The sequence below is a fragment of the Bombus terrestris genome, chromosome 1 (genome assembly GCF_910591885.1).
Source record: "Bombus terrestris chromosome 1, iyBomTerr1.2, whole genome shotgun sequence".
In the NCBI taxonomy this organism is placed as follows: Eukaryota; Metazoa; Arthropoda; class Insecta; order Hymenoptera; family Apidae; genus Bombus; species Bombus terrestris.
Genome location: NC_063269.1, coordinates 16354776 through 16381253, shown reverse-complemented (window position 1 = coordinate 16381253; position 26478 = coordinate 16354776). Strand labels below are relative to the sequence as shown.

Here is a 26478-nt window from a genome sequence, read left to right as displayed (position 1 = left end):
AATAATATTTTATCATATTATTTCGAAGATTAAATCTGTATGTGTATAAGATAAATGTGACACATTTTAAGGCATAGCTGGGAAAATAACAAGATGAAAACAAACCGACAGAAAAAAGCGAGAAAAAATTTAAGCTTTTTTATTAACAATTTCAAATTTAGATCTCCGTTTCAAGTTCTTATTGATGGCACATTTGCTTTGGCTGCGTTAGAGGTTTGCATTTAAATATATTATTTTATGTTACTGTAATTAAAGTTGATGCCTTCTTTCATTATATAAAGAGTAGAAAATAATATATGTGATTACTTATAAATTAATGAAAACAAGTGATTTGAATTTGTAATAATTTTTCATTCTTTTTAGAATAAATTTAATATACAAGATCAATTATCAAAATATTTTCAATCTGAAGTAAAATTATTAACTACACCATGTATTATTTTGGAAACTGAAAAATTAAGTTCATTTTCAAAAGCAGTTAATGGTGCTATGCAAATTGTTAAACAATATCCTATACATAAATGTGGACATGAAAAACATTCAATTAGTGGCACAAAATGTTTACTATCTATGGTTGGAAAAAATAATTCATTTAGGTATAATAAAAATTTCAATGGGTGGAAATTAAAATTAGTGATACTATACATATATGTATATATATCTGTTATATTTTTTTCAGATATATTATAGCTACGCAAGACAGAGAACTTCAGGATTACTTGAGAAAAATTCCAGGTGTACCAATAATGTATTTGCATGGTAAAGCACCAACTTTGGAAACACCTTCACAAGCTAGTCGTGAATATGCTGAAAATATTCGTAAAGAATTAGGGATGACTGAATGGGAGAAAGAAAATATTAAAGTACTAAAGGAAGTAGCTGGAGTAACTGATAAAACAGAAGTAAGACTAAAAAGGAAGAAAAAAAGGGGCCCAAATCCTCTGAGTTGTCTGAAGAAGAAGAGTAAATCACGAACAGAAAGTTCAAAAAATGTTAAAGAAAAAATATCTGGTAGAGTTAAGAAGAGAAAGAAAATGAAAATAGCAGCACATATCAAAGAAGCATTGATTGCAGAAGTAAAAAATACGCAGTTAGGAAGCACAAAATAATTTGAAAATAGATGCATAATTAAAAAAGGACACGTATACATAAAACTTGTATAAATTATTAAAATTTATGCAAATTCCCTTTTATTTATGATACAGTTATTTCTTTTAGCTTACAAAATTGCAGTAATTAGAGCTGTGTTGTAACGTATTTATATGAGTCCATTTATAAATATAAGTATACTTATTTTACTAGTAAAATTGTTACTTGCAAATACATGATGTATCATAAAATTATGTTATTTATGTTTGTGTAACAAAGAACGAACACATTGGAAGATAGAACCGAAAAATCTCATATTCATGTACATTATAAAATTATTTCAACAATTTTCTTTTACAATATTGTATAGTAAAAGATGTCTAAGTATTTGACTTTATTGATTAATATATGTAATTATTTATTGTATTTTGAAATTTCCTATTCTTCATATTCCTTTATACTATTCAAGTAGTACTAATAATTACACTTAAAGTAAGAAAAATAAGTAAATGGAATCACATCACTTTAAAGTAAGATATGATTATGATAAAAAAGATATAATACTCTATGAATACTCTAAATTAATAATACTCACTCTATACATATATTACATTCTCGTTCAAATATTTAATCATATAAGGAACATGAAGTAAATTTTGAATTAGGAACTTTTATGTGTAGAAAACATGAAGGAAATATAAATGCATATAAATTGCACATTATTTACATTCGTTTAACAATTATATAAACTGGAATACTGAAAATATACATTTTACGATATAGAGTAACACATAAATAAAAACTAAGTGTCTTGATTATATGCTCTTATACGTTAGAGAAATTACTAATTAATAAGGTGCATTAAAATTCTCCCACATACTAGTATAATATATTATAAAATTTGAGATACAATTTATTAATTTCAAAGTGTTTATTTTTTCATAGTAAGAAATATAGAATATCTTGGTTTGTTACATTATAGTTAGCAGCATATTAGATAAAAGAAAATATGAATGAGACAGAGATAAAATAAAATAATATGGAATAGAAATACTTCAAAATACGTATAGTTTTAAACACAAAATTCCTGAAACATCGTTTCGTTAAAAAGAGTCATTTAAGATTACAAGTTAAATTCTAATTAAAATTTAATTGCTACTTTATCTTCATGCGTATGAAAAGTTTAATGTGTATTATACAATATGTCATGAAATGTATTATCTATAGGTTAATACAAAGTTAACATTTAAGAGAATTAAGAGAATGTACATTAATTATATGTAAAGATTCTATTTTAAAATTCATTTTAAATATAAAGACAGTACATAGCATAATTTCGCAGAAAAATGGTATCAAAAAATGGAGTTATAATAATTAAAAATAAATCTTTTTTATGTACCATAAAATTTAATAGAGAATTTTTTCAATACCAATTGATAGAATAATATTGGTGATTAATAAAACTTTATTGATAATTCATAAAATAATTAATAATTTAAATTCATATAGTGTTTTTATTGTTTATTGTGCCATTATTTTAATGACAATCTCATTTATATCACGCTCTTTAATTATATTGTATAATACATTTATATCATTGTTTATATGTAAGATCAAGAAAATAATTTTTTGGTAAACTCTCGAATACTTCGTAAACGTGTATACTTTATAAAAAATCAAATTATAGGCGCGAGTTTCGGCAAATTGTGTAAACTGCTAACGATAACTTCGTACAATATTCTTTTACATTCTATGTAAATTACTGCCAGTCTTGACATGAAGGGATAATGTGAATATTACTTTCAGATTAAGGTATTTTTTAAACAAAACATGTAAAACCTGATGTCAATGGGTTTTTTCTATTCCATACATATATAACATCAAGGTTGTTGATTAAAAAGTGCACGGGCAGCCATAGCTAACATTTTCATACGCCGTATAGAATTATGACTCGGATTAGCTGCTACAAAAGCAGCTAACTGAGATTGCAAAGTCATTAACACAGTACCCATATGTTCTCGTGTTACTGGATCATTAGGATCTAAATTTAATATCGCTTCTTCAAGCCACCTAATAAATAATCATAAAAAATGAGAAATTTTTATCTAACATTATTAAGCACTAATAATAAAAGATATCTCTATTACCTATGCTTCAGTTCTGTACGGTGTCCTAAGTCTGCGGATAACTGTTGTACAAGTGAAAGAATTACAGGTTGTTGTAAAATACATCTTGAGGTTTGACCTTGAGGTCCTACAGAAGAAAATACTCTAGAAGGTTCTGTTTTTTCACAAACTAGTACTACCAAGCCTAAATCACTAGCACTTAGAGCTTGTTGGAAGGCAGCATTTAACTGTCCTCGTTGGAGGAGAGATATAACTCGCGCTTGAGCATCAGCAACCGCTGATACTGGTATAGCAGGTGTAGTAGCTCGAGAACTATAAGCATATTTGATTAATTTCACCATTTAATGGAATATAGTGTTTTTAATACACTTACCGCGCATTTGTGATCTCAGTAAGTTGTTGGTTTAAATTATCTCTAATAGAATCACGAATTGTACGTATTGTTCCTTCTTGAAGAATAATTAAACCTCTATTTAATTCTGTTTGTAACTCTTCGCGAACTAATGCGGATAGTGCTTCACTTTGTTGTTCATTTCTTTGCTGATATTGTTTATCTGCAATTGCATCCACATTTTGAAGATCTAAAAAAAAAGAAATATGTTTTATATAAAATTAGCCTTCAAATATAATTGGTATTTTCCTTAAATCGTATCATCCATCGTAGATATCTTACATTCACGAGTACCCCTAACAAAAGCATCTTGTACTTGTTTGAACATTGTTTGACATGCTTTTTCCATGCCAGGTAAAAGAACATTTGTAAAGGTCTCTTTAAATGCTGCGTCTAATGCTGGTTTTGCTGCATTCACTGCTGCCATAGCAAGTGTATCTTTTATATGATTACTATTAATGAGTTCTGTCAAATTCTTTTTTAAGAGTTCATCCATTCGAGCAGAATCTAATCTAAGTTGATGCTTTAATGGTTCTACTGTGTCTTCAATAATACGTGGTAAGGTAGTTTCAATTTTGTCTTTCATTGTTGTTTCAAGTGTCTTAAGAAAATCGTGTTGCCGAGCCATTTGGCTGTATAATGTTTGTTCTAAGGTTGCATTTAGTTGCTGTGAAGCTCGTGCTAAAGCAGATTCTACTCGCGTCGAGATTGGTGTCTCTTGCCTTAATCTAGTCACTTCAGTACTTAACTCTCTTAATTCCTGTCGTTGATCTTGAATTATTTCCAAAATTGACTCTACTTTATTTATTAATTCGAGAGTATTCAATTCGTTTGTTGTTTGCCATGTATTTTCAGTATTTCCTGTAGTATGCGTTGTTGGTTTCGATTCGTCTTTTAATCTTTTTCTTTTTTCTTCGTCATTTGTGAATCCATCGGCTTCCTGCATGGCATGTCTGCTTACATCTTTTAATAATACCATCGGGATATTAGGCCAATCTTCATCAGCAGTATTAGTATCTTTTGGTTTATTTTCGGGTTCTGGTTCTTCATCTGCTTTTGTAAGAGATAAAATTTCTCTTACTTCTCTCGATGGACTACTACCACTACTAGCAGGTGCTTGTTCTTCTAACTCATTTGTGGCTAATGGTGGGTCTGTTGCATTTAGAGCCTGAACTGCTTGTGCAAGTGAGGGACTAGCAGATAACACTTTACCTAATTCTGGGCTACTAGGGCGAGAATCTAATTCATTATTTTCTTTTTTGGCAGGCGAGCTAAATGCATCTGGTGTCATTAAATTTAAGCCAGCATTGTGATTTGTTGTTGTCTCAAGTGTAGCAGATAAGGAACGATTTTCTTCGCAATTTTCCACTGAAATTCCATTATGATTAACATTTCCCATATCTCGTGTGTCTTCAGAGTAGCCCAGTGATTTATGAGTTAGTGTGTCCATAAGGCAGTTACCACTCACTTGTGAGGCAGGCTTAAAAGCAATATGACATTCTTGTAATGACTTTGGTTGAACTAGATACATTCTTATAACAAGTTGCTCTTCAGTATCTTCTTCACAAGGACATAAATCTTCCAGCGATTCTCCAGTAGGACGCATTTTACGTAAACCAGCATCAACAATTCCAAAACTCAATATTGGATATGGAAGGAGGAACTCTGATATTGTATTTACTGATGTTATTTCATCATTATCTTTTGTAAGACTTAATATGTACAGAACTTTATTGTATATATCTGATAATAAAAGGTATCCTGCACTAAGATCTAAGCCGGCTTTTAACACCGGTAATTTACCGGTAGAAGGTGTAGGTGCAAATTTAATGGTTTGTAAACAGGACCATACCTCACAAGACCAAACTTTTAATTCTGTATTATTGTCACATCCAGTTATGGCAAACCTCCAAAACTGAACTCTGTGGAACAAAATACAGTTACAGTGATTATTTTAATTTAATAATAAAATAAATTCAATAAAATATTCTGTTACATATTGCTTACTCTGGATGGTATGTTTTATGGTCATCTAGGAAGAACAAGCAAGAAATCGGTCGTCCACCATGTGGTCTCCATTGATGTAAACAACGAGGTTGTACTTGATTACCATGAGGATTACTATGTAAGTAAACTTGAAAGAATTTGACTTCACCGTCAAAACTAGCTGTAGCTAGGGCTGTGCCATCTGGACTGAATGTTGCTTCTATGATCGTATCAGAATGTTGATCAATTTCCAACATGCCTCCATTTTCCTTCACAGCTGGATCAATTGCCTATCATTTAGTCAAACAGTTGGATACTTTGTTCATTTTGTATGGATTTTATAATCTGTAAGTAAGGTACACATTCACCTCTATTGATCTGAATCTTGCCGAAACAGTATTAACTGACCACAACTCTACTCTGGAACCACGAGTTAGAACTAAAAGCTTTGAAACTTTATCTCCATCTGATGGTACATCTTCAGGAATATATGGACACCATATCACACGATGACTAGTAGGAGATATATCTTCTGCATCTACTTGTAGCAATAAACTACATAACAATTCTGATGGTGTTGATTCAATGGTATGTATAAAAAGATTTCCCAAATAATCAACACATGCCAAAATTGCATTAGAAACATGTGCAAAAGCCAGATCTTGTATTGCTGCACGCATTCCTCTTAATAGAGCTCTTTGTTCCAATTCTTTGTATACAACTCTAACCACACCTCCTCCATTACCAACTAAATAATGTTATTTTTTTAATTTAGGGCAATAAAATAATTATAATTTAAGTTTAAATTTATCTTTACCTTTTATGCCATAAGCTAAATATTTCCCAGACATATGAACAGCTAATAATTGGCCTGGGTAAAAGTTATGTTCCCATGTAAAATCAACAATATTTTTTAACTTCACCTTTGAACTACCGTGATTATGACCTCCTGGTGAAGGAATAACAACAACATTGCTACTATATAATTCAACAGAATGTTGATTTTCTTGTCCAGTGAATTCTCTAAACATAGAGGGAAAGATCTTTATATATATATATATATATATGAAAAAAGAAAATTGAGCAATAAAAAAGAAATTAAATTAAGTTGATAAATTTAATAATAAAAATCAGAAAATTAATATAAAAAAAATTTGAAGTTTACACTTTTGATATTTATTATGTTTATATAGAGTAATACCAAGATAGATAAAAATCAAAGGTATCAAATGTTATGAATGAAAGACGTATAAAAATATACAAAAATTACCAATGGAAATTCTACCGTTTATAACTGAAACGAAGCTAAATTTCAATAAATACTTACACTGTTTGCTGATATTGAAGATTTAGGTTATCCTCTCCCGTTTTGATCATTTTCATAAACCTGATAGCGTATTCTAAAAAATGATAAAATTAATAAAATTTTGGCGATTACCGTGCCGGAATTCAGACAATTCTAACCCCAGCCGGTGGCACGCCTGATAACGATATTTTGTCAGTCTTACCTTTCGTGCATATATTTGCCGGATTGTAAAAGTGTTTTTTGATGATGCGTTTTTTATTTTAATGAAACATACGCAAATTATTATTTCATCGATGCGAATAAATAACGTGTTTCATGTACATATTTCAATGAAATTATCAAAAACTAAATGTCAGACAGCTATCAGATACTTGTCAGAAAAACGGACCGGAAGTGCACTGACGGTATTTTATGTATTTCGCGCTATGTGGCGCTTTATGTTATCTTAATTTTAAGCGTTTCAATCACTATGTATATAATTAGTAAATTTTTCAGATTGTATAGACAAGAATATGATCTTTTAATACCAAAATACATTATACAATCAAATACATTACAAGATAATTATATCGGTTATGTTAAAGAATTATACTTTCAGTAATACATAGCAATCTCAATTTATAATTTATTGTTTATAGCTATGTATGTATATGTATATATGTATGTATGTATATATGTATATAGGATACGGAGCATGTAATATATCTTTTTGATACTTTATATTCATTATAAGATTTAATAATCAATGTTCTACATAGAATATTTTTTATTGAAATAGATACTCGCAGAGAATCTTGTATCGTAATTTACACTTTATTTCGTATAATACACTATAATAGACAGGCTTTTCTCTTCATATATGACTATCCTTTGGAAAATGGCAGTAGTGCTCAAACGTACATAGACCCAGTAAAAGTGGCAGTAAATTTCTCTAATTTGAATATCTTTCAATCGCGCTTAACTGTTACAAATCCCAATGAAGCGTTCTTTCATTTTTTAACCCTCTCTGCTTATTTCGAGTTCCTCCGATAACTAAATCTTAAAATATATAAATCTTTCTTCGATTTTGATTTTTAGGATAGAAAATTAAAAAATCTTAAATAAAAACCGGTTAAATAATAAAATACGTAGTGATAAAAAAAACTTTTCCTAAATTTCAAATTTGCATCATTTATATAGTTTATGATAAACATAGATCGAATTACCGAGTATATATGTATAAAGGAATGAATCACGTGCGGATACGGGTGACGATTTGGAGATTGGATTAAGGATTGACAATGAGCAATAGAGATCAAATGTTTATGTTAGTGAATTGGATGATAAGCCTGAAAAGCGATATACGTATACACGTGGAAACTGATGCATGGTGACGTGTGAACATTTAAATACACGTCGTAAAATTGTTTGTTGTGTATGTGATATCGAATATATACTATAGAGAAGGATTGTAAGAGAGTTATTATAGAAGAATTATTAAAAAGTTGTAACAATATTGTCGAATGAGAGTTGTAAGATCGTATAATGTAATACTTATTTACTTATTTATTTAAGACTGCATATTTTATTCATATTCCAATGCATTGAACCTATTCGTGAAACTATATTCATGAAACTATAAGAAATAGTAAATTTCCTTGAAATCATTTCCGTGTATTTATTTTATATAAAAATTTTAATTAATAAAACATTACTAGAATAAAATTAACTTAAAAATGAAAGAAAAAGTTTTTCGACAGGATCGAAGGTAATGGAAATTCGATTGATATCACGTAAAAGAATTTTTGAAAATCGATAAAGAAATCAATGTTTCTGCGTAATTTTTATTCTATCATGTCTCCAGTCATACTTCGCGCAACGATTTAGACTAAAATATTCGAGGCACCGAGGCAACGTTTTCTTTGAATTTTCAACTCGAATCGTACGATTCAAATATTTTTTCTCCGTTCTTAATCATCAACGAGAAATACACGTTTTTTTTTCTTCTCTTTTCTCGTTTTGGTTAATAAGATGTTTTTATATTTCATCGCTGAAAATAACAACGTTGTTCCTTTAACTTACTGGTTCCACTATGAATCATGGAGCGCGCTTAGTAATAAAAAGAAAGGAATAATTGACGTGCGCTATTGTCAATGTTACTATGTGTTACTTTTATATATACAGGGCGTTTCATTTAAAGACGTCAACAGTTATATCTGTTATAATAATTACACTATAGGAATATGTTAAATTTAAAAAAATGAATTCAAGTTTAAAAGTGTCGAGTAAGAAGAATTGACGCAGAAGAGTCAAGGGACATGTTCACAATGTATTTATTAATTAAAATTTAGCCTGATCTTCAGTTTCCATACTCTTTGAAAACGTATGAATTATGGTTAAAAAAATGGATCACCCTGTATTATATATACTAATCCATGAATCAGAATAGAAGTATTTCTATGTCGAGGAAATCGATATTTCACATCAAGGGTTAAAAAGTTCGTTTCGGTTTTGGGCAATGGTAATGTGGGTTTCTCACGCTGCTGTACACGGGAATATACTTGTTTTCTTTTCTCATATTTTTTTCTCATTTTTTCTTTCTTCTTTTTTCTTTTTTTGATTTTTGGGTCTTTCCTTATACCATAACATTATTACAATGACAAGCACACTGAGACACTGCGCCAATCCAATAGAAAAACAATATTTGTAATTATTGTGCCAATAGTATTCACAGTTTCGTGACGAAGAAGCACGACCATATATTTATTTATTATTTGTAACTCTCTCACGATTTTCTTTCGTCCGTGTGATAATTCTGTCGTACTTCTTTCATCCGATTTTTGTTCGCTAACGAATAACAACTTAACGATTAAGACCTTAATGGTTGTATCATTATACGTAAGCGTAATATTTCGATTCGTCTAACGAGAGCAACTATATTAATATTATAGTCGATCATATAATCGCTAAGGGAAGTATGCGTATATAACGATTATAAGGGAAACGATCATTATTTGCGCGACGAATAAATTGTATATCAATTCCTCTACGTAAAACGATCGAGAAATACATGCTTGAAAATATTGACTCGTAAACGCTTGCCTCTAGAACGTCTTTTCGTGGGAATTCATTTCGAGCAATGTATATTCTGCGTTTGTACGCGATCAAAGGAATAACAAATGATAAATTTGTTAAATATGAAAGAAAAATGGAAGAGAACAGAAGGATCTATGCTTTTTTTCAAATAAATAATAAATTCGAAAGAATTCGAGGATACAATAGACATCGCTGACGTTGCTTGAATTGAAACGTTACATCAGGTTTAATGGTCATCACTGCTACAAGATAAAATTTAAGATCATTCTATAATCATTACATGGATTTTTTGACGTTGTGATGGTCCCTGCGGGATGTTATATACTTGGTGTCGTACTTTTTCGTTACACTTTCCATACAAAAGCATAAATATCTCGAAACGCGATACCAAAGCGAAATATGCAGATGCAAATCAGAATAATGCGAGTGAACATGACGACATTGGTATGTTGTAGCATAAAGTATACTACTCGATACTGCCGTGTCGATTTTTTCTCAAAATATCATTAGATTCGTTTTGATCTCTATTAAAATTGACACTTTGCAATAACGTGAAACGAATGTGAGTTACGAGTGCTCGGAAATAAGAAATGCAACCTATATTTTTAATTACCTCTATTATCGGACGGAAGATCTGAAAAATACTTTGGAGAAATGATCCAAAAATTTCTGGCAAATAAACAATTTAATGGTAAATAACTTGGAATACTCATGGAAACGAGGCTATGAAAATTACAAATGTACTTATAGAAGCGTTCGTACAGACAGTGAGGAAGTGCGTGCTGATGCAGTCGTAGAAGAATTCTATGAAAAATCCTATAAATTCCATACCACAATACTGATCATTATATGTAACACGTTGGCTGAATCGATTTTTGATTAAACTTCGTAGTAGATTATAATATCTGTGTTTGTCTCCTACTTATTTAGCAATATGATATTTAATATGTCCACTGTAATCCGCTTCTATGTTTTAATAGTTCGACACGCGTTAATACGCGTACAATTAAAAAAGTGCTAACTCTATTCGTGTATCGATCGAGAGATGGCCAACGTGTAGAAAGACAATAACATGTTGAAGAGAAACTTAAGGGACTAATTTATAACAGCGCGCAACTATTGCACCGATTAACAAGCTACATCGCATCAAATCGAAAATATACGCATAATTTTCGTAATTTTTGATTGTGCGATTCATACAAAAGACAAACGCGGAACAACTGAACCTCACGGCGCTAATTTATAGCTGCGCTCGGTTTGCTGATGCTGATATGCTTACGATATACTGCTCCGTCTTGAGAGCCATCGAATAAATAAATAAATTCGGACGAATAAATAAATAAATAAATAAATAAATAAAACCAATCTATCGTGATTTATGTCTAAGCAGTTACGACTAAGCTTCCGTACAAAAATCTTAACGTTAAGAGAGGAAAGTAGAAGATCTTTGATTATTGGACGGAGTCGTGCAAAAAAGAGGAGCGATTCGAATAGTTTCATGCGCCGTTAATGCGATAAACTTCTTCCTTTTTTTTTTTTTCTTTATAAAAGTAAACGGATACAAGACTGGTCGAGGATATGCAGATCAAAAAACAGCAAGTAGAATATAAAATAATATACAACAGATACATACTCAACGTTTGATTGATATAAAATTAGATTTTATACTCTTTACTTACAACAAATATTATTCATCTAAAAAATATGATCTGCATATCTTCAACTATGATATTTTATGGAGAAATCAAACCCTTACGATATATCTAAGTGTTGTACAAAGAAAAAGAATGATTAAAGAAGTTGTCGTTAATATTATCTAGATAACGTTACGTACGAGATTATTTTCTCTTTTGCATGATACCGTACAATCCGTTATGTCGGTATATAAATTATACGCTCGATTGCAATAGTACAACCTCGTATTTGCTTGCACGTTTGAAACGGTAGACTCAAGCCACGGATTTGAGAAACGGAAGAAAAAAAACATATTCGGCGTATCTCCGCATAGTATACAAAACGATCATACATCGGTATCGATGACCGACGAGTCTACCGCTAATCCTATCACTAAGACGAGCGATGCTTTATTATTATTCTCAAAAATACTGTACACAAGAATACCTAAGTTATGTCGAAGCTCGTTCCATGCTCTCGGACGAGCACTGAAGCTGTGTTAAGTACGACCGAATTGATACGCTTCATTCTCTCTTTCTTTTAATTAAGATAAGATAAAACAGGCGGGACGACGTTGAGACTACGTTCTGATCGAGAACTGAGTCGATTATTTCGATTTTTCAGTTTTGTTATTTGATAATAACGAAGTTCACCTCTTTAAGAAACGGAAGAGGCCTCGACCCTTTTCCGGTGGCGGTGCCATTAACATCGGTACTTGGTTTTTATGCGTTATGTGAATCTGGAACAATAAAATATCTATAAGCGATCGGTAGATATTATTAAATAATTACTGAGTGTTTAAAGGATCAACTTACAGTGCATGGACCCTGCATCCATGGTTCACCATCGATTTGCATCGGGAAACGTTTGCTGGTGGTGATAGTGACACTACTGCATTGTGCCAACCTTCTACCGGAATGACGAAGTCCAGTTTTCACTTGACCCATATGCAAACAGTTCTCTAAACCGATCACCTCTATGAGATTGTCTCCAATATCTATAAACATTACACTTATTTTTCATTTGCTCTAACTACGTCTATCTAACTTGTTAAATGATCATTAAACATTGTCTATGCACTTGCCTTGTATTGCGGCTGTAAGATCTACGGAATTAAAACTGCTGGTGCTCAGTTCTTTATCTGGTCGTTTCTTCCGTTTACCAAGTCGATGTTTCGTATGGTGTTCACCCCAGAGATTGGAACCTCCATGAGTAAAAGGAATGTTTAATAATGCGACACCTTGGAGAGAAGGTCCGTGTGCTAAATCTAACGGTGTCCCGTCACACTGTGAATGAGAAATATCGACATTACAATCGGTATTACTGGATGAACAAAATTCATTATTGATCTTAACCATTTTTTTAAACAACATTTTAAACATTTGAGACATTTACGTACAATGATCTCTAGATCTTCGTGAAGATTTTTACAGCTGGCAGCAAATTGTTCCGTGGTCGCGTACTCAAAGTACCAAAGTTTGTTCTTCATCCGGCTATTGAATTTCTCAGGATTCTTTTCCCTTTCCATGTGGAATTTTACACAGATCGCCGCGTCCACGCCCACAGAGAAGTAATTGTTGATGATATTGTACGGTATACTGTCTTGATTTGGTCTCATCTCATCTTTCTGATCAAGCACTTCTATCTGCCAGCGGTCCATCATTACAGGTGTCGCTTTCTCTATTTTCTAGAAATTATTTCATACAGCAATTTTAAATCCATCAATCTCGTTTTAACTATCCGTATAAGAATGATCTTTTATCATGATATTTACATACTTTGAGTACTTTATGAATAGCTTCTCCTTCATAACCACCACCCCATCGCAAACACCTTGCAAGATCGTTGCCTGTCCCTAATGGTATGACACCTACGGCTGGTTGATGCTCGAATTGGACACGATCTGAAGTTTAAATACAAAATGCTGGTTATAAATGGATCATCTGAATACCCAGCTCTCAAATTATTAATCGTACCCATTGTCTCTAACACCCAGCCAACGGTACCATCACCGCCGCAACAGATCACCTTAAAGTTCTTCACGTCCTTGAACATTTGCAAACCCTGCATAGGTCCGCCCACGGCCAGATTATGAACTTGGCGCGGGTTCAGGATATATTGAAACTTCCTCAACATACGTTCGCCTTGCCTTCCTCCGGATTTTGGATTTATAAACACCAGAAGTGGAAAAGTCTCCGGCGGCGGTGTAATTTGGAAGGACATAGCTGGCTGTTGATTAGTAGCAGCACCAGATGTCAGGAATCCACTTTGCTAATAGAATTTTGCATCTCGAATTAGAATCCTTTGATATCGCGTCTGCTTCGATTCAGCTCATTGCACTTACCGAGGTAACAGTCGACGAATCCTGACCGTGTTTGCTTCCCTTTTTACTGTCCCTAGATAACGATCTTTGCCTGTCTAAGACAACTGGACAAATCGCCGTAGGCGGAAGGATATGAACTGCGTACTCACCCAACGTGCACTCTGTCCTCACTTGCGAAACGCATCTGTTATGCAACTGTAAAATCGTTATTAGCGTGATTTTTGTTCGATAGTTACAACTAGATAGTTTATATGTTTATGAACATAATTACAAGAATGGAATATAATCAGAGATTTTTTGCGTTCAATACTGTAGTACCGTAAGAAAAAGCCTGATTAGAGATCGATCAAAACAGTGTCGTCTGTCCTTCAGTTGTTAGTTTACATAGGGAAAAAGCCTATGTGACTAAAGTCACCTAGTTCTTGCGGAGCGTTAACAGGATAGGATTAGAGAAAGGAAAAAATAACGCTAATGGAGAGAGACGATTTGAATTTAAAGAATCGTTGATCGATAAGCGTTTAACGGTTGATTGAGAAGCGAGAGTGAGTCGAGAGGTCAAAGTTAATCGAGGAGTCGAAGAGTAGAGTTGTTAACGTTGTCGTGTTGCGAGAGGTGTTAGCGTTGTGGAGTTGCGTGAGTTACTAGCGTAGCTGAGAGATTGAGTTGTTAGCGTTGTCGAGTTACGAGAGTGGTCGAATCAAAGTAAGATTGTTGCATTTAGTTCAAATTAAACAACCATCGTTTTCTGTCTAATTAATATCTGTATAATTAATTTATTGTAAACAAATTATAAATTATAAATAGTATCGGGAAAATTTTATGTCTAAATTTCCACGATACTATAATACTTTCCACATTTTATGTATTTTTCTGTATTATGTTTACTTTTAGCGTTATTGTATCTTTAAATTTTTACACGAACGTGGATTAATTATAGCTTTATTATCTCTTTTCTCTCTTAACTCCAGCTATTTTTACATTTCTTGCTGAAAATATAAAAAATATGATCTATACGAGGCTTTTATATCGAAACGTGCATACAAATTTCACATATCAAACCTCCAAACATTCATATACATTTACAGCATAACTGGGATATTTGGTTGCCTACATAGGGAATCTGATTCATTGAAAAAGGAAATAATTATTAAAGGAAATACTACTCACTGTCAATTGACACCATCTGCAATGCAAACCCGTAATCCCATTGTAGCTTTTGATAGTTTTTCTACATTTGAAACATTTGCCGTGACAATTTCCCTCGACCCAATGGTGCGCCATCGTTTGCGACGTCTTTTTGCTTTTCACGTAGGTGGCTATGCAAGAGGCTGGTGCTCTTTGCACGCACCTTTCATGGACAGTGTACTTGCAGACTATATAAAAAGAGAACGGCTCGTTTGTCTGTTGCTTCAGTGCGAATGAACAAAATTATTGGTACTCAAGACGCGAGTTACTGTAAACTCGATAAACAACGATATACTTTACGAAAATTGCTCTTCTTTCATCGCAAATTACCAAGGTGCAAAAGGAGAAAAGAGAACATATAAAAAGGATGGAAGCTCATCGGATGAAAATGTTTTCTAGCAAAACATCCGTGAAAAAAGAACCGCTGTAACATCAAAGAAGCTCCGATGATACTTACAAACACAACAAAGGCCCTTCTTTCCGAGACCGACTAGCATATTCAAACAGAGATTGCAGTAGGCGGGTTTGCTAAAGTGTTTTAGCCTCCAGAGGTGGTTACCGTCTTCCTTTACGTGAGAATCCAAGCCCAAAAGAACTAGTAGCGGGATCGTCGTCAGACCACCCCTTTTCCATTCTTCCAGAGATACCGTACCATCCGCGTCGTAGTCTATTTCTATCATCATATCTTGCAGTATCTAGAAATATCGAGGATTTACGTCTAGATATCGCTCATCAATTTCCCATCTCTTCGTTGTGTAAACAAAGAAATTTTAGATTTTATGTATCTTCTTCCCAAACGTAATATCTCTCCTATAATATTTATGATAGAGTAACTTGGGGGAACTGTTTTATTACAAAATTGAAATTCACGATGTTATTTGAAGTACATTTTTTTTTTTTTTTTCTTTTTAATGGGGTGGTTCGTTATTTTAGAAAAGGTTTTTTGTATTAAATAAAGTAAATGTTTTAAACGAAAAGAATTGTGTTTAGATGAAAAATAGAGTTATTAAGATGCGCGTGGATACGACAACGTGCATCTGAAAAGGAATATTAATGATATTCCGACTCACCGGTTTCAATTCCGAGACGTCCCATCCGAGATACTCGGCGACATTCATCATCTGATTGACAATGCAGTCCATCTCCTAGAGAAGCGTGATAATAATATTAAACCCGTGGCTACGTTAGATAAGGTGCTTTCGAATCGATCTATTTCAATTCGTTGATGGACTTCGTTGTCCTATCGACAGACGTATTTACGATTAATTGGTCGATAAATTTCTAATACTACCATATAAAACCTATAATCATTTCGTTTAACATATATGTAGTATCTGAATGGGTCTTAGAGGAAAGGACAAGTAATGATGTTTTGATTTAGTAAATGATATTCGAAGCAACGAAATGATTACAATGCTGTTGTACGTCCTATTCTCATAGGCGGCTTTCGACTTCCCAATTCATACTCTTCCGCTTCCACACTCGCTTGCTCTCGCCTCTCAACTTACACTCTGCACACTCTGCACACTCTGCACACTCTGCACACTCTTGGCATCCGTCCACTCCGGCATCTCAACTAACACTCTCCCTAACGTCTCTTTGCCTTTTTCCGTCCTTCGGAACAAGTATCCCGAAACGCCCGTGGTCAAGGTCACGCAGGTCCTTTCCACGAAAACTGTCCACTTAAAAAGACCCAACGATACATTGATGATGAACGGTACTTTGTTTACGGTTCGGCCGATACCTTAGGCCTTTTGGCCCCGATACTACATATATGGTGAGAAAACGTTGAACAAAAATATAGATATAAAATCGACCATTTGAAACGTCGCAAACTATTTGCAATTCTGTGCAGTTTCCATTTTCTTCACATTTAAAAACACTGTCGATGAGAGTCGGTTTTTTGTGGCGGAATTAAAGGAAAAAATAAAAGAAAAAATCTCGTTCTACTCACGTTTGTGTCAAGAACGCCGTTTCCATCTGTATCGTACAGCCGGAACATGACTGAAAAAAAGAGAGAAAGGCAAATGAATTAATGCGCGTCGAAATTGGCGTGCAACAAGTTGCAGCAGATATGCAAGCTCGAGTGCACTGTATGCGAGTGCAACTAGCGAAGCAGACTGAGAAAATGACTGGCGTTGGACACGCGAACACGAACGTTTAAGGAATAGAGCCGTGACTGTCGATGCATCTGCCTGTGAATTTTTCTTTTATCAGACCATGATTTATGACAAAGTGACATAAGAACGCGTTAATGGCGAAAGGTTAGCCGAGATCGGAACAAAAATACCCAATGCTCGCTTTCATAAGATCTAATTAACTTTGATCGATACAAAAGAAACAATTACTTACACTCTAATTTATCTTCTGGCCTACCAGCTTCCAGGAGGGAGAGATAGCACACGATATCCTTGAGGCTGACTTTAACTGAGTGGACATCTATCGTGCTCTGTTTTCTAACGAAGTTTCTCATTTCTGCGAAATGAAAGATAATGAACGAAATTAAGATCTGTTTGATTTAATGCGTGTCGTTTAACTGCCAAAAACATTCTGCTCTGTTACGTCGCCTAAAGCATCTACACTCCAGCCCTCGCGACCGGACAGCCAGCGGCCTGCGTAACGTCATTTCGACCCTGAATAAACTTAAGGACCCAATATAGTCTTTCACTTTTACTGTATTGTATTAACAGGCGTCGTCGGACAATCTCTCTGTCCTGGAGACCTTCTTAAGCCTAAAATTATTTTCGAAGCACATCTGGTTTTTAGAGCTGTCCTTGAGTTTATTAGGCGCAATTAAAGGTTACGGAAAAAGCGGACACGCACCTATTAGCACGCACCCATTAGGGAAAATCCAAATGACTAGCTAATAAAACAATCAGGTTTTTCCCATGAACAAGGTCACCTATAAACCCCGATGGTAGGAGGCCTCCGACTCATCCCTCAAGCATCATCGGAGGGCATAACCAATCGACATTGCGGATCGTTACCCTCACTTTTCTTAACGAAAAGTGTGAACAACGAATCCGCGTTCGTCATACAAAAGGGCACACCCACACCGAACTTTCTTCCGTATGAACGCAAGAGCGACCAATGAGTCAAAATTCTAACGCCTAACGTCTAACTCTGAACAGAACGCCAACGGAGCGTGATTCAAATCAGTCCGCGACATTGCCAAACATTCGCGTATTCTATTAAGTATCATACCGTGCTACGTCCACTAAGAGACTAACTTCAATTGTAAGAGCCTTGCTCTATATTGTACACATCTATATTAATTGCGTGCGATAAAGTTGTTGATTGTATATCTATTCACTCGTGTAGACTAACTGTTGGAAATATATACTATTATAACTCTGTGACTCCCAGTGTTATACTAACTAAATCACCCCTATTATCCTAAACGAAATACGGGGATCGAACTATTCGTGGTGTCGATTATCCTAATCGTAACGGGAATTTACGACTCCCGTTGACGCGTAGTCTAACGACCGCGTCTCCCCGCGATAGTTCGAAAATACATGCTCTTTAGTCATTTTCGTTTAATCCTTTTGTCACAACAAATAATTATACCCGTAGATAGCCAATATCAAGCGTTTATTATATTGGATTGTAACATTTATTCGTCTTCTTTTATTAAAATACAACGAATTTGTGATGCAATTCAATATATTTTTCTTTGATTTAGTAGCGAAGATGGATAAATTTTTGCCTAATATAAAACAACTAACAATGAAAATGTGTATAATCGTCTTATAGTTCGAATCTATAAAGATCAATGACTAAAATAATCAGCCAAACTAAAAGCAATCTATGACCGTATATGTTACGGGCATGTATCGAATGGTTAAGGATAACTATAGTCAGACGTTAAAATTTCATCGAAACTCTGTTTCAGCATAACGTAGCTTCGTATCTTTAGGTTAATTGACATTCTTGTACTAACTGTGTTACGATATAATAGAATTATACTTTTTAATATCTACTCACTGTTTGAGTGCTTAAATCAAATGCCTAATAAAAACTATCAAAACAATGGTACGCTATAACTGAAGAGATCGAGACCTGGTGAAAACAAACGATCCGATACATCGTTGCAATTTTCCACTAGTAACATTGCACGATTCCGTAGTTGTATATATTTCCAATATCGACATAGCACCCTTGTGTCCATTTCATCATTAGAAATATAAACCTGTTGAATCGTGAAGCGTTGTTGCAACGAAATTGCAATGGTGTCGCATCGTCTGCAGCCAACATAGATATAAAATACCATTACATACGATTGACGCTTATAACGTGACTAGACAGTTTCAACTATTACTGCACACATTCCTGGATTTCTAATAAGTCCAGGAAAAGCTATGGTCTCATGGTGACGTCAAAGTCGAAGAAAAGTCCGATCGAATATTATTTTTAGATTAGAACGAAATGGCTTTCGTCAGTCGTGTCTAAGAATCTCTACAAGGAACCTGTTGCTTCGTACGTAGCGGGCTTTAGGAGCCAAGTATCGATGCATGCACACGAGTACCGCTCTAATTATAACGATCGAGCATTGCACGTGCACGACTGTTCGTTGATAGACGCGACGAATATTCTTGGAACGATATTTGTAAGCAGAAATTTCGTGTTTTACCTTCGTAATTTCGCTCGATACGTAAACAATTTCTCGATCGAATACGGAAAAAACGCAAGTTACTGGAATCTTTGACATTTGATATTCTGCTGTTACATTGTTGCAGTATATCGTACAACCTTTCTCTGGTTCTGTAACAAAATGTAATTTAGTCGATAACTTAACCGTGTTATGATTTTCGAATTCTTTATTCCCCAATCTTACTTTAATTTCAAACGAGAAAAGTCTTTTAACATTTTAATATCGCAATGATAGTTTCTCAATTTCTTCAAACTTAAAAAGAACTTTGGAACGGATTACTATATATTCTGTTGAAATATTCTGTTTTGAGAATTGTTATTATTATTTATGGAAATTGTAGAACAGAAGAATGCAAGAAAGTTGTTTGAAAATCTGAAAAACGATCTTCAAGTGACTTTCAACGACGTCGATGTAACCCTCAAACGACCTTGACACGATTTTTGACGCTTTTCGAGTATTTGTCGTAGTTTATTAAACCTTAGTGTTACCTTGAATAATCTAGTATAGTTTTGAGCGATCTCGAAATATCTGTAAAAAATGTTTCAATCATCGCGCAAAGAAAAATATCGAATTTCATCGAAATAATATTGCCTCGAACTGGCCGATTCGGAACTATTCGAGGACACTCGAGGATGACTCAATAAAACGAGTAGAACGTGATTGTCTGACCGAGAGGCAACTCGTGTGAGACTATTAGTTTGCCGTGTTCCTGATAAAAATAGTCCCGAATCGGAGACAAGACGAAGCCTCGAGACATCGATATTGTCCCTGTAATTCCTTCTCGTGATTTTACGAGTCTCTAGATACGTAGGCACCTGAGATGTCCCCATGAAGGAAACAGAGAAGAAAAACAAGAAGAATAAGAAGAAGAAGAAAAAAAAGAAGAAAGGTTAAAACGGCTAGTCACGAGGGAAATAAAACCGGTCGATCAATCGTCGAAGGCGAACGATTTATCTTTAGTACGCGCAACAACGTTGAAACAAATTCACCGGTAATTCTATTGCTCTCTGGCGGTCCATTTTGCCTCGTCCATGATTTCTCGATGGCTACGCTCGCGATTTATATTGCGGCGATTTCAAGTGACGCACGAATGAACCGCGAAAACTGATTTCATTCTCGCCGCCAAGAAACACGCGAAAAATCCTGTTTTCCACTCTTGAGCAAGCCATCGCACAGCTTAATACGTATCAGCTTGATACTTCGTACCGTAGCGTTCGCTTTTGCTTTTCATAAAATTCTACAACTTCTGTTTTACTAGTAAAACTGATTCATCGTTATATAGCAGAGAATATCTTTGGCATAACTTCTCCGACATTTACGTATGAAGATGGTAGCGAGGATGGTGTTCGATAGCTGTAAGTAAACAGTTGATTTTGAACAGATCACGCCAGTGTTATTTGTAGATGCAGCAACGCTTTCGTATTTCAACAAATATTGATATCGAACGTGTAATTAAACGCTGTCGAATCTTTCGTCCGATGAAATCATTAACGTAAAAGCTTGTTTGCAATGTGATACAGCGCAAACTTACAGGTTCGAGGAAGATAAAAAGAACACGATTGCCCCGACTAATTATTCTTCCAAACAACGAAGTTACTGGTGCGAAAGAGAGAAAAGGAGTTCATCGATCATCAGAGGTGCATGGTATACGGGTTCGTTGGAGAAACTTGGCTGCAATTTATTCCACCGAGCAACGTGATCACTGAGAACAATTAATTTAATTGAAACCAACGGTGCTCGCCGGATGACACGATTGATTGCCTCGCCACGACGATCACGGTGTAATGAATAACCGGACGGGCTAACTTATTCGACGTTATTTCCGGCCAGATTTCATTTCGCCGTATGAATAGAATCATCCTGAACGACCACGTGCATTGTTTCCCGCGACAATTAATCCGGTGCAACAACCGACCTGGTCTTTCGGCCACGTGGAGAAAGCGATATTCTTGCACAATGTTATTTTTGTTTGATAAAAGGGCTCGATGTTTCGCCTGTTTCGAACAACGAGAAACGTTGACCAATCGCGGCGAGCACCGTGACACAAATGTTTTTCTGTCAACCTGGAAATTCATGACGCTTAATTTTTGCGTTATAGACACGGAAGAACGATTTTATTTAACAACGAAATTTCGCTCGTTTGTAACTTTCATTGTTAATAATGTTCAACAATGATATTCTACGTTGTCTTTGTAATAAACATAAATGGATGACAAAGCACTGCTACCTTTAAACAATGGAGGAGATTGAAAGAGAAAAAGTTGTGCAAAATATATTACACAAAATACTTACTTCTAAATATTCTCTAGTTTGTCACTTACAAGCTGGTTAACAAGAAACAGGACTAGATTACTCGACATTTTATTTGTTGGAGGTATACTTTAGATTTAAATTACGATTATTCTTTGTCAATTTCGAATTCTCTGTCAAAATTGAAATATTTATATTACAGAAAAATCTCTATTCGAAAGACACGTGGTATTTAGTATAATTCTTATTTGTGCACCGTGTTGAAATTATATACTGCATTTAATTTTGTGACACATCGATATTAATAACATTTGCAGTCTGATTCATCGTATGTCATCCAGACATTCAACAATATACACTGGTTGAAGTTTTTAAAGAACGAACATAATCCATTGAAATCGCAATTAATCTATCTTTATCCAACTTAGAAATATTGCCTTCGTCTCACCTTCCTTCAACAATGCACCAGGAATATCTGGTAAACGTGTTCGAGCGCCCTTCAGCACCATTGTGTCAAGAATCGATGATTAACGGGTGACTCCAGAGTTGGAGAACACGGAAGCTTTGCAACCGGAAGACGATGAAGTTGCAGTTGAAAATACTATTAAACAACCATCGGCCGCGATCAACGATTAATATATAGCGGGAAATATGAAGATGACACTTGTTGCTTGCCGCGTGACTCGAGAGATACTGAGAAAGTATATCGAGAGAGCTTAACGCCAAGAAGAGTCGCGATGTACTCTAAGGTTGACGTTATTTATACCAGATGATACTGGTTCAGCGTTATTTTGGGATTCGAACGAATACGCAAACTCATCGGTGAACAGCGGGGCAATTGAACAACGAAAACGATGGTCTATGGATTGCTGAAAAATTGATTCACTTGTTTACTGGTCGCTATTGATCGAAACAAGGAAGAACAGAATGTGATCTGATATATACATTTCGTGTGTAATTGATTTTAATATTAGATCACTTATTTTAATATTTGTATCCTTTCTTTTGATAACTATTAATTAATATGACTCTATCATTTGCTAAATTTAATGTACCTGCGTGTATATGTATCTCATAGTTTCGTATCTCATCGTAAGAAGTTGTATAATTATGTAATATGAATATATTTAATGCATATACGTATATGTATGTATATATATATATATATGTCGGGTTCACATCATTCATTTGGGTTAGACATTGTTATGCAATGGAGAAGATATTTACTAGTATAAATATGATTACTACAGAATTTGACAAGTAACCGTGGTAATTAGATACTCAAGATGCTAATGACAATGATCCTAGGTTCAATAACGAGTCCGCGATCAATGGGATAACAAAATGCGCTTTCTTCCAAAGTCCAAGTTGTACTCAACTTGCTTGTCTACGGTACAAGTATTACTAAACTAACTCTTTGTTAAAACGTAGAATATTCACCGAGCGTAAAGACGCTATGTAACTCGTTAATGAGACCTCACGAGAGAATGACTTTCCGTCACGATGATGCTACAGAGAAAAATTATGAAGGGGTGTGTCAAAGGATACGAGATCATCGAATTCGTCGAGGAAAGCCTTCGTTCGAAAAGTGAGGGAAATGGACGTTCCTGTTAAGGGACGGCCCTTGAGAGGAAGTTGCTAGCGGGAAGCGTCGTTCGTGAGAAAAGCAGATTTTCCGTATCTTCTCGTAGTAGGTGGTAGATTTAGGGACTGTTAGGATAAAGACTGTTTGTCCGTTTGAAAGACCTTAGTTAACTAAATCCTAAGATTTATAGCGGGTCCTTAGGATAGCTGAACACGTACTGTGGAGATGCATCGACAACTGGTAATCATCTTGCCCGAAGAATAGGGTCTGTGTGTGGCGAGCCACGGGACAGAAGCTGTTGGGATGTTTACTGTCGCGTGCCGCCGCAACTATTTCTTTTTAAGGAGAGCTATACAATTACTTCATACCTCTGTTAGGTAAAAACGTTCATCCCGTGACCGCGGCTGCGTTTGGCGACTGGTTGTCACAAGCTCATTATCATAAATCTCGGACAGTTATAATCGAGTTAAATTATAGAGACTAAAATAAAGGGGAGGCCCCGGTGTCCCTTTCATCTCCGACATATATAATGAATACATCTGGTTTGAGATTTGGAAGCGTCAGTAATTAAAAATTTTTGTTTTCGAAAATAAAATAATAATATTTATATATAAAATAAAATTATATAATATACAAAATAAATTAGAGAATAAGACAACATGGAAAAAAGTTAATACAAAGAAAAGAGAAATAACCATAAACTTGCAATTTCTGTTCCTAAAGATAAAAGGATGAATTTCGTATACATTCAAGTATAAGAGTATTCTCATTGTTTACTATTTATAAAACAATATATAGGGTACGCTACTTGTTTACATTTACACATAAGATTAAAATAATACAATACATTATAATGTAATTAAAATATATAACTGCAATTTGCATATACAACATTGTAATACATTATTTTAACTATACGTTTTATATTGCACAACGTACATACGTCTTTCAGTCTGTCCATCGTTTGAATGTTTTTCCCAAGGGAATGTTTTTCCATAAGATTGGTCTTTTTGATCGAGAAACTAAGGTGACAACGTTTAAACGAGGTAAAGCAAGAACACAACGTTTGATGTCGTCGTTGCTTCAACTCTTTTCATGTTTCAAAAATATACCGCCTTTGAGATTTCGTCGTTTCCCTCTTTGCTCAGAACAACTCCACAAACAGTTAATCTTGAATTTTCTCGAATTACTCCGTGACATTTAACAAAGATCAAGCTGTCATTTAAAAATGGATATTTACGCGGTTTCCTGTATCTAGGAAAGCGCAAAAGTTTAGTCTATCTCGTCAAAATCTTGTCAAAGTCAGCTAAATATTTCCTGACGTTCAAGGCCACTAAAGGTCACTCTTTATTGCCATTGCCTGTTCTCCTTTACACACATCGTTCTATCTTCGTAACTTTCGAAGTTTACAGTTATTATATTTACAGAACTCCATTTACCTGAACGAAGATTCAGTTAGTGCTTGATTAACTGGACTCCTGTCGATTGAATTAATGAAGCTCTCTCGACAGAATAATCTGAATAATCTGAAAAATTACAGGTAGCCGATAGAGTTGGTGAACTTTTGTTAGTTGGTGAACTTCAATCTTATTCATAACGATAAATTATGAAATATTAAAATGTGACTACAAGTTCAAATAAGTGAAATGATCTAATATATATTGAATACATCTTGTAAAAGTGATGATCTTCAACAATAGCATTATTGGGTTGTAGATAAGCAGCAAAAATGCGAGTTAAATTACTTATTATGGTTTCCGAATTTTTAATAACAATAAAAGTATTTTTAATGCTTTAAGAAGTACATTATCACAGAATTGAGACAATTAATCGATAATTAAAAATAACCCGTTATATTTCCTTTAAATTTAAACAATTTTTAAACCACTAAAAAAGACGACAGGGTGAAAATGACGCTGAAACTGCAGCAACCTCACTTTTCGAATATTTCATTTTACAGTAGCTATAAAAAGTGTTTTCACTTACATTTAAGTAATCTAACTGAAATTACAACAAAACTACTTTCAATTATCAATGACATTAAACGAAGATCAATAAGAACGCATTAACACCTACTTTTCAAAACGTTTCAAACAATCATCGATTCATCTGACTAATAGGGACGATGGCTCGTTTGTAGAGAAGCGAATAAAAGCTTCGTGAAACTGAACAGGCTTGCGGGGCTCGTATCTTTTCAATTCCGTTATGATAAGCGACGCACTTGCGATCGAGCTGATGCGCCAAGTTATAATTCAACCGCGTTTACGATCGCGTTACATAGGATCCCCAGGAATAATGCATCGATGTAAAAATCGGTGGGCGTACGGAACGAAACCTTCCCTTATCGTATCGAACGTAACGTGTTTCCCTTCCAGCAAAGAAAATTCCACTCCATTCTCGGAGCACATCAATTTTTCCAGCGTGCAAAGGGTATTCTCGCGTCGCTGTTTCGCTTTCTACGGTTATCCACAGGCTCGTGAATCGTATTTTTTGTCGGTCTTAGCGATACATGACATTCTTGGGCCACCGACTATCTCATCAGTATGAAAATTAGCCCCGAATATCCGGCTTCTTAAATTGAAATCCCACTTTGAAAGTCGAGTGGTAATAACGCGGTGTTCCACCGGAGCTGTCACGAAATTTATCGTCGGCTGGTCCAGGATACTGGTTTTAATGGAACATTCGAACTATTATTCCGCAGCTGGAGAGGAGATCTTCCGAGTTTGTATGTAGGTCGTGATGAGATTGTCGCTGATCGCTTGTCTTTTAATGGCAAAATATTTTTCATCTACACTTTTACCGATGTAAAATATTATTGTCGTGTCTCATTATAC

At 34.6% G+C, this 26478-nt stretch overlaps 3 protein-coding genes and 1 long non-coding RNA gene across 4 annotated transcripts in view; 2 read left to right on the top strand and 2 right to left on the bottom strand.

Annotated features, from left to right (window-relative positions):
* The first annotated feature begins 76 nt into the window (after window positions 1-76).
* LOC100652069 (rRNA-processing protein UTP23 homolog) lies at window positions 77-1515 on the top strand. Its single transcript, XM_003393447.4, has 3 exons — window positions 77-213; window positions 364-596; window positions 680-1515. Exons 1-3 carry the CDS (start codon window positions 94-96, stop codon window positions 1107-1109), a joined length of 783 nt encoding a protein of 260 aa, XP_003393495.2. The 5' UTR covers window positions 77-93; the 3' UTR covers window positions 1110-1515.
* A 474-nt stretch (window positions 1516-1989) lies between these two features.
* LOC100651476 (enhancer of mRNA-decapping protein 4) lies at window positions 1990-7309 on the bottom strand. Its single transcript, XM_012314023.3, has 9 exons — window positions 7101-7309; window positions 6920-6992; window positions 6410-6615; window positions 5961-6340; window positions 5614-5882; window positions 3889-5528; window positions 3589-3796; window positions 3237-3527; window positions 1990-3159 (listed from the first exon to the last, which is right to left on the bottom strand). Exons 2-9 carry the CDS (start codon window positions 6973-6975, stop codon window positions 2970-2972), a joined length of 3240 nt encoding a protein of 1079 aa, XP_012169413.1. The 5' UTR covers window positions 6976-6992; window positions 7101-7309; the 3' UTR covers window positions 1990-2969.
* A 381-nt stretch (window positions 7310-7690) lies between these two features.
* Window positions 7691-26478, bottom strand: part of LOC100651358 (diacylglycerol kinase 1) — a 148060-nt gene continuing 129272 nt past the window's right edge. The window contains exons 7-18 of the mRNA XM_003393441.4: window positions 17508-17630; window positions 17110-17159; window positions 16226-16300; window positions 15613-15850; window positions 15138-15343; window positions 13992-14165; window positions 13624-13918; window positions 13426-13550; window positions 13047-13334; window positions 12732-12933; window positions 12463-12644; window positions 7691-12386 (exon numbers count right to left, since the gene is read on the bottom strand). Of these exons, the coding sequence (XP_003393489.1) occupies window positions 12297-12386; window positions 12463-12644; window positions 12732-12933; window positions 13047-13334; window positions 13426-13550; window positions 13624-13918; window positions 13992-14165; window positions 15138-15343; window positions 15613-15850; window positions 16226-16300; window positions 17110-17159; window positions 17508-17630 (2048 nt within the window). The 3' untranslated portion in view covers window positions 7691-12296. The remainder of the gene's footprint in view (window positions 12387-12462; window positions 12645-12731; window positions 12934-13046; window positions 13335-13425; window positions 13551-13623; window positions 13919-13991; window positions 14166-15137; window positions 15344-15612; window positions 15851-16225; window positions 16301-17109; window positions 17160-17507; window positions 17631-26478) is intronic.
* Window positions 20976-22026, top strand: LOC125384959. Its single transcript, XR_007223835.1, has 2 exons — window positions 20976-21164; window positions 21343-22026. It is a non-coding gene; the product is annotated as an uncharacterized LOC125384959 (long non-coding RNA).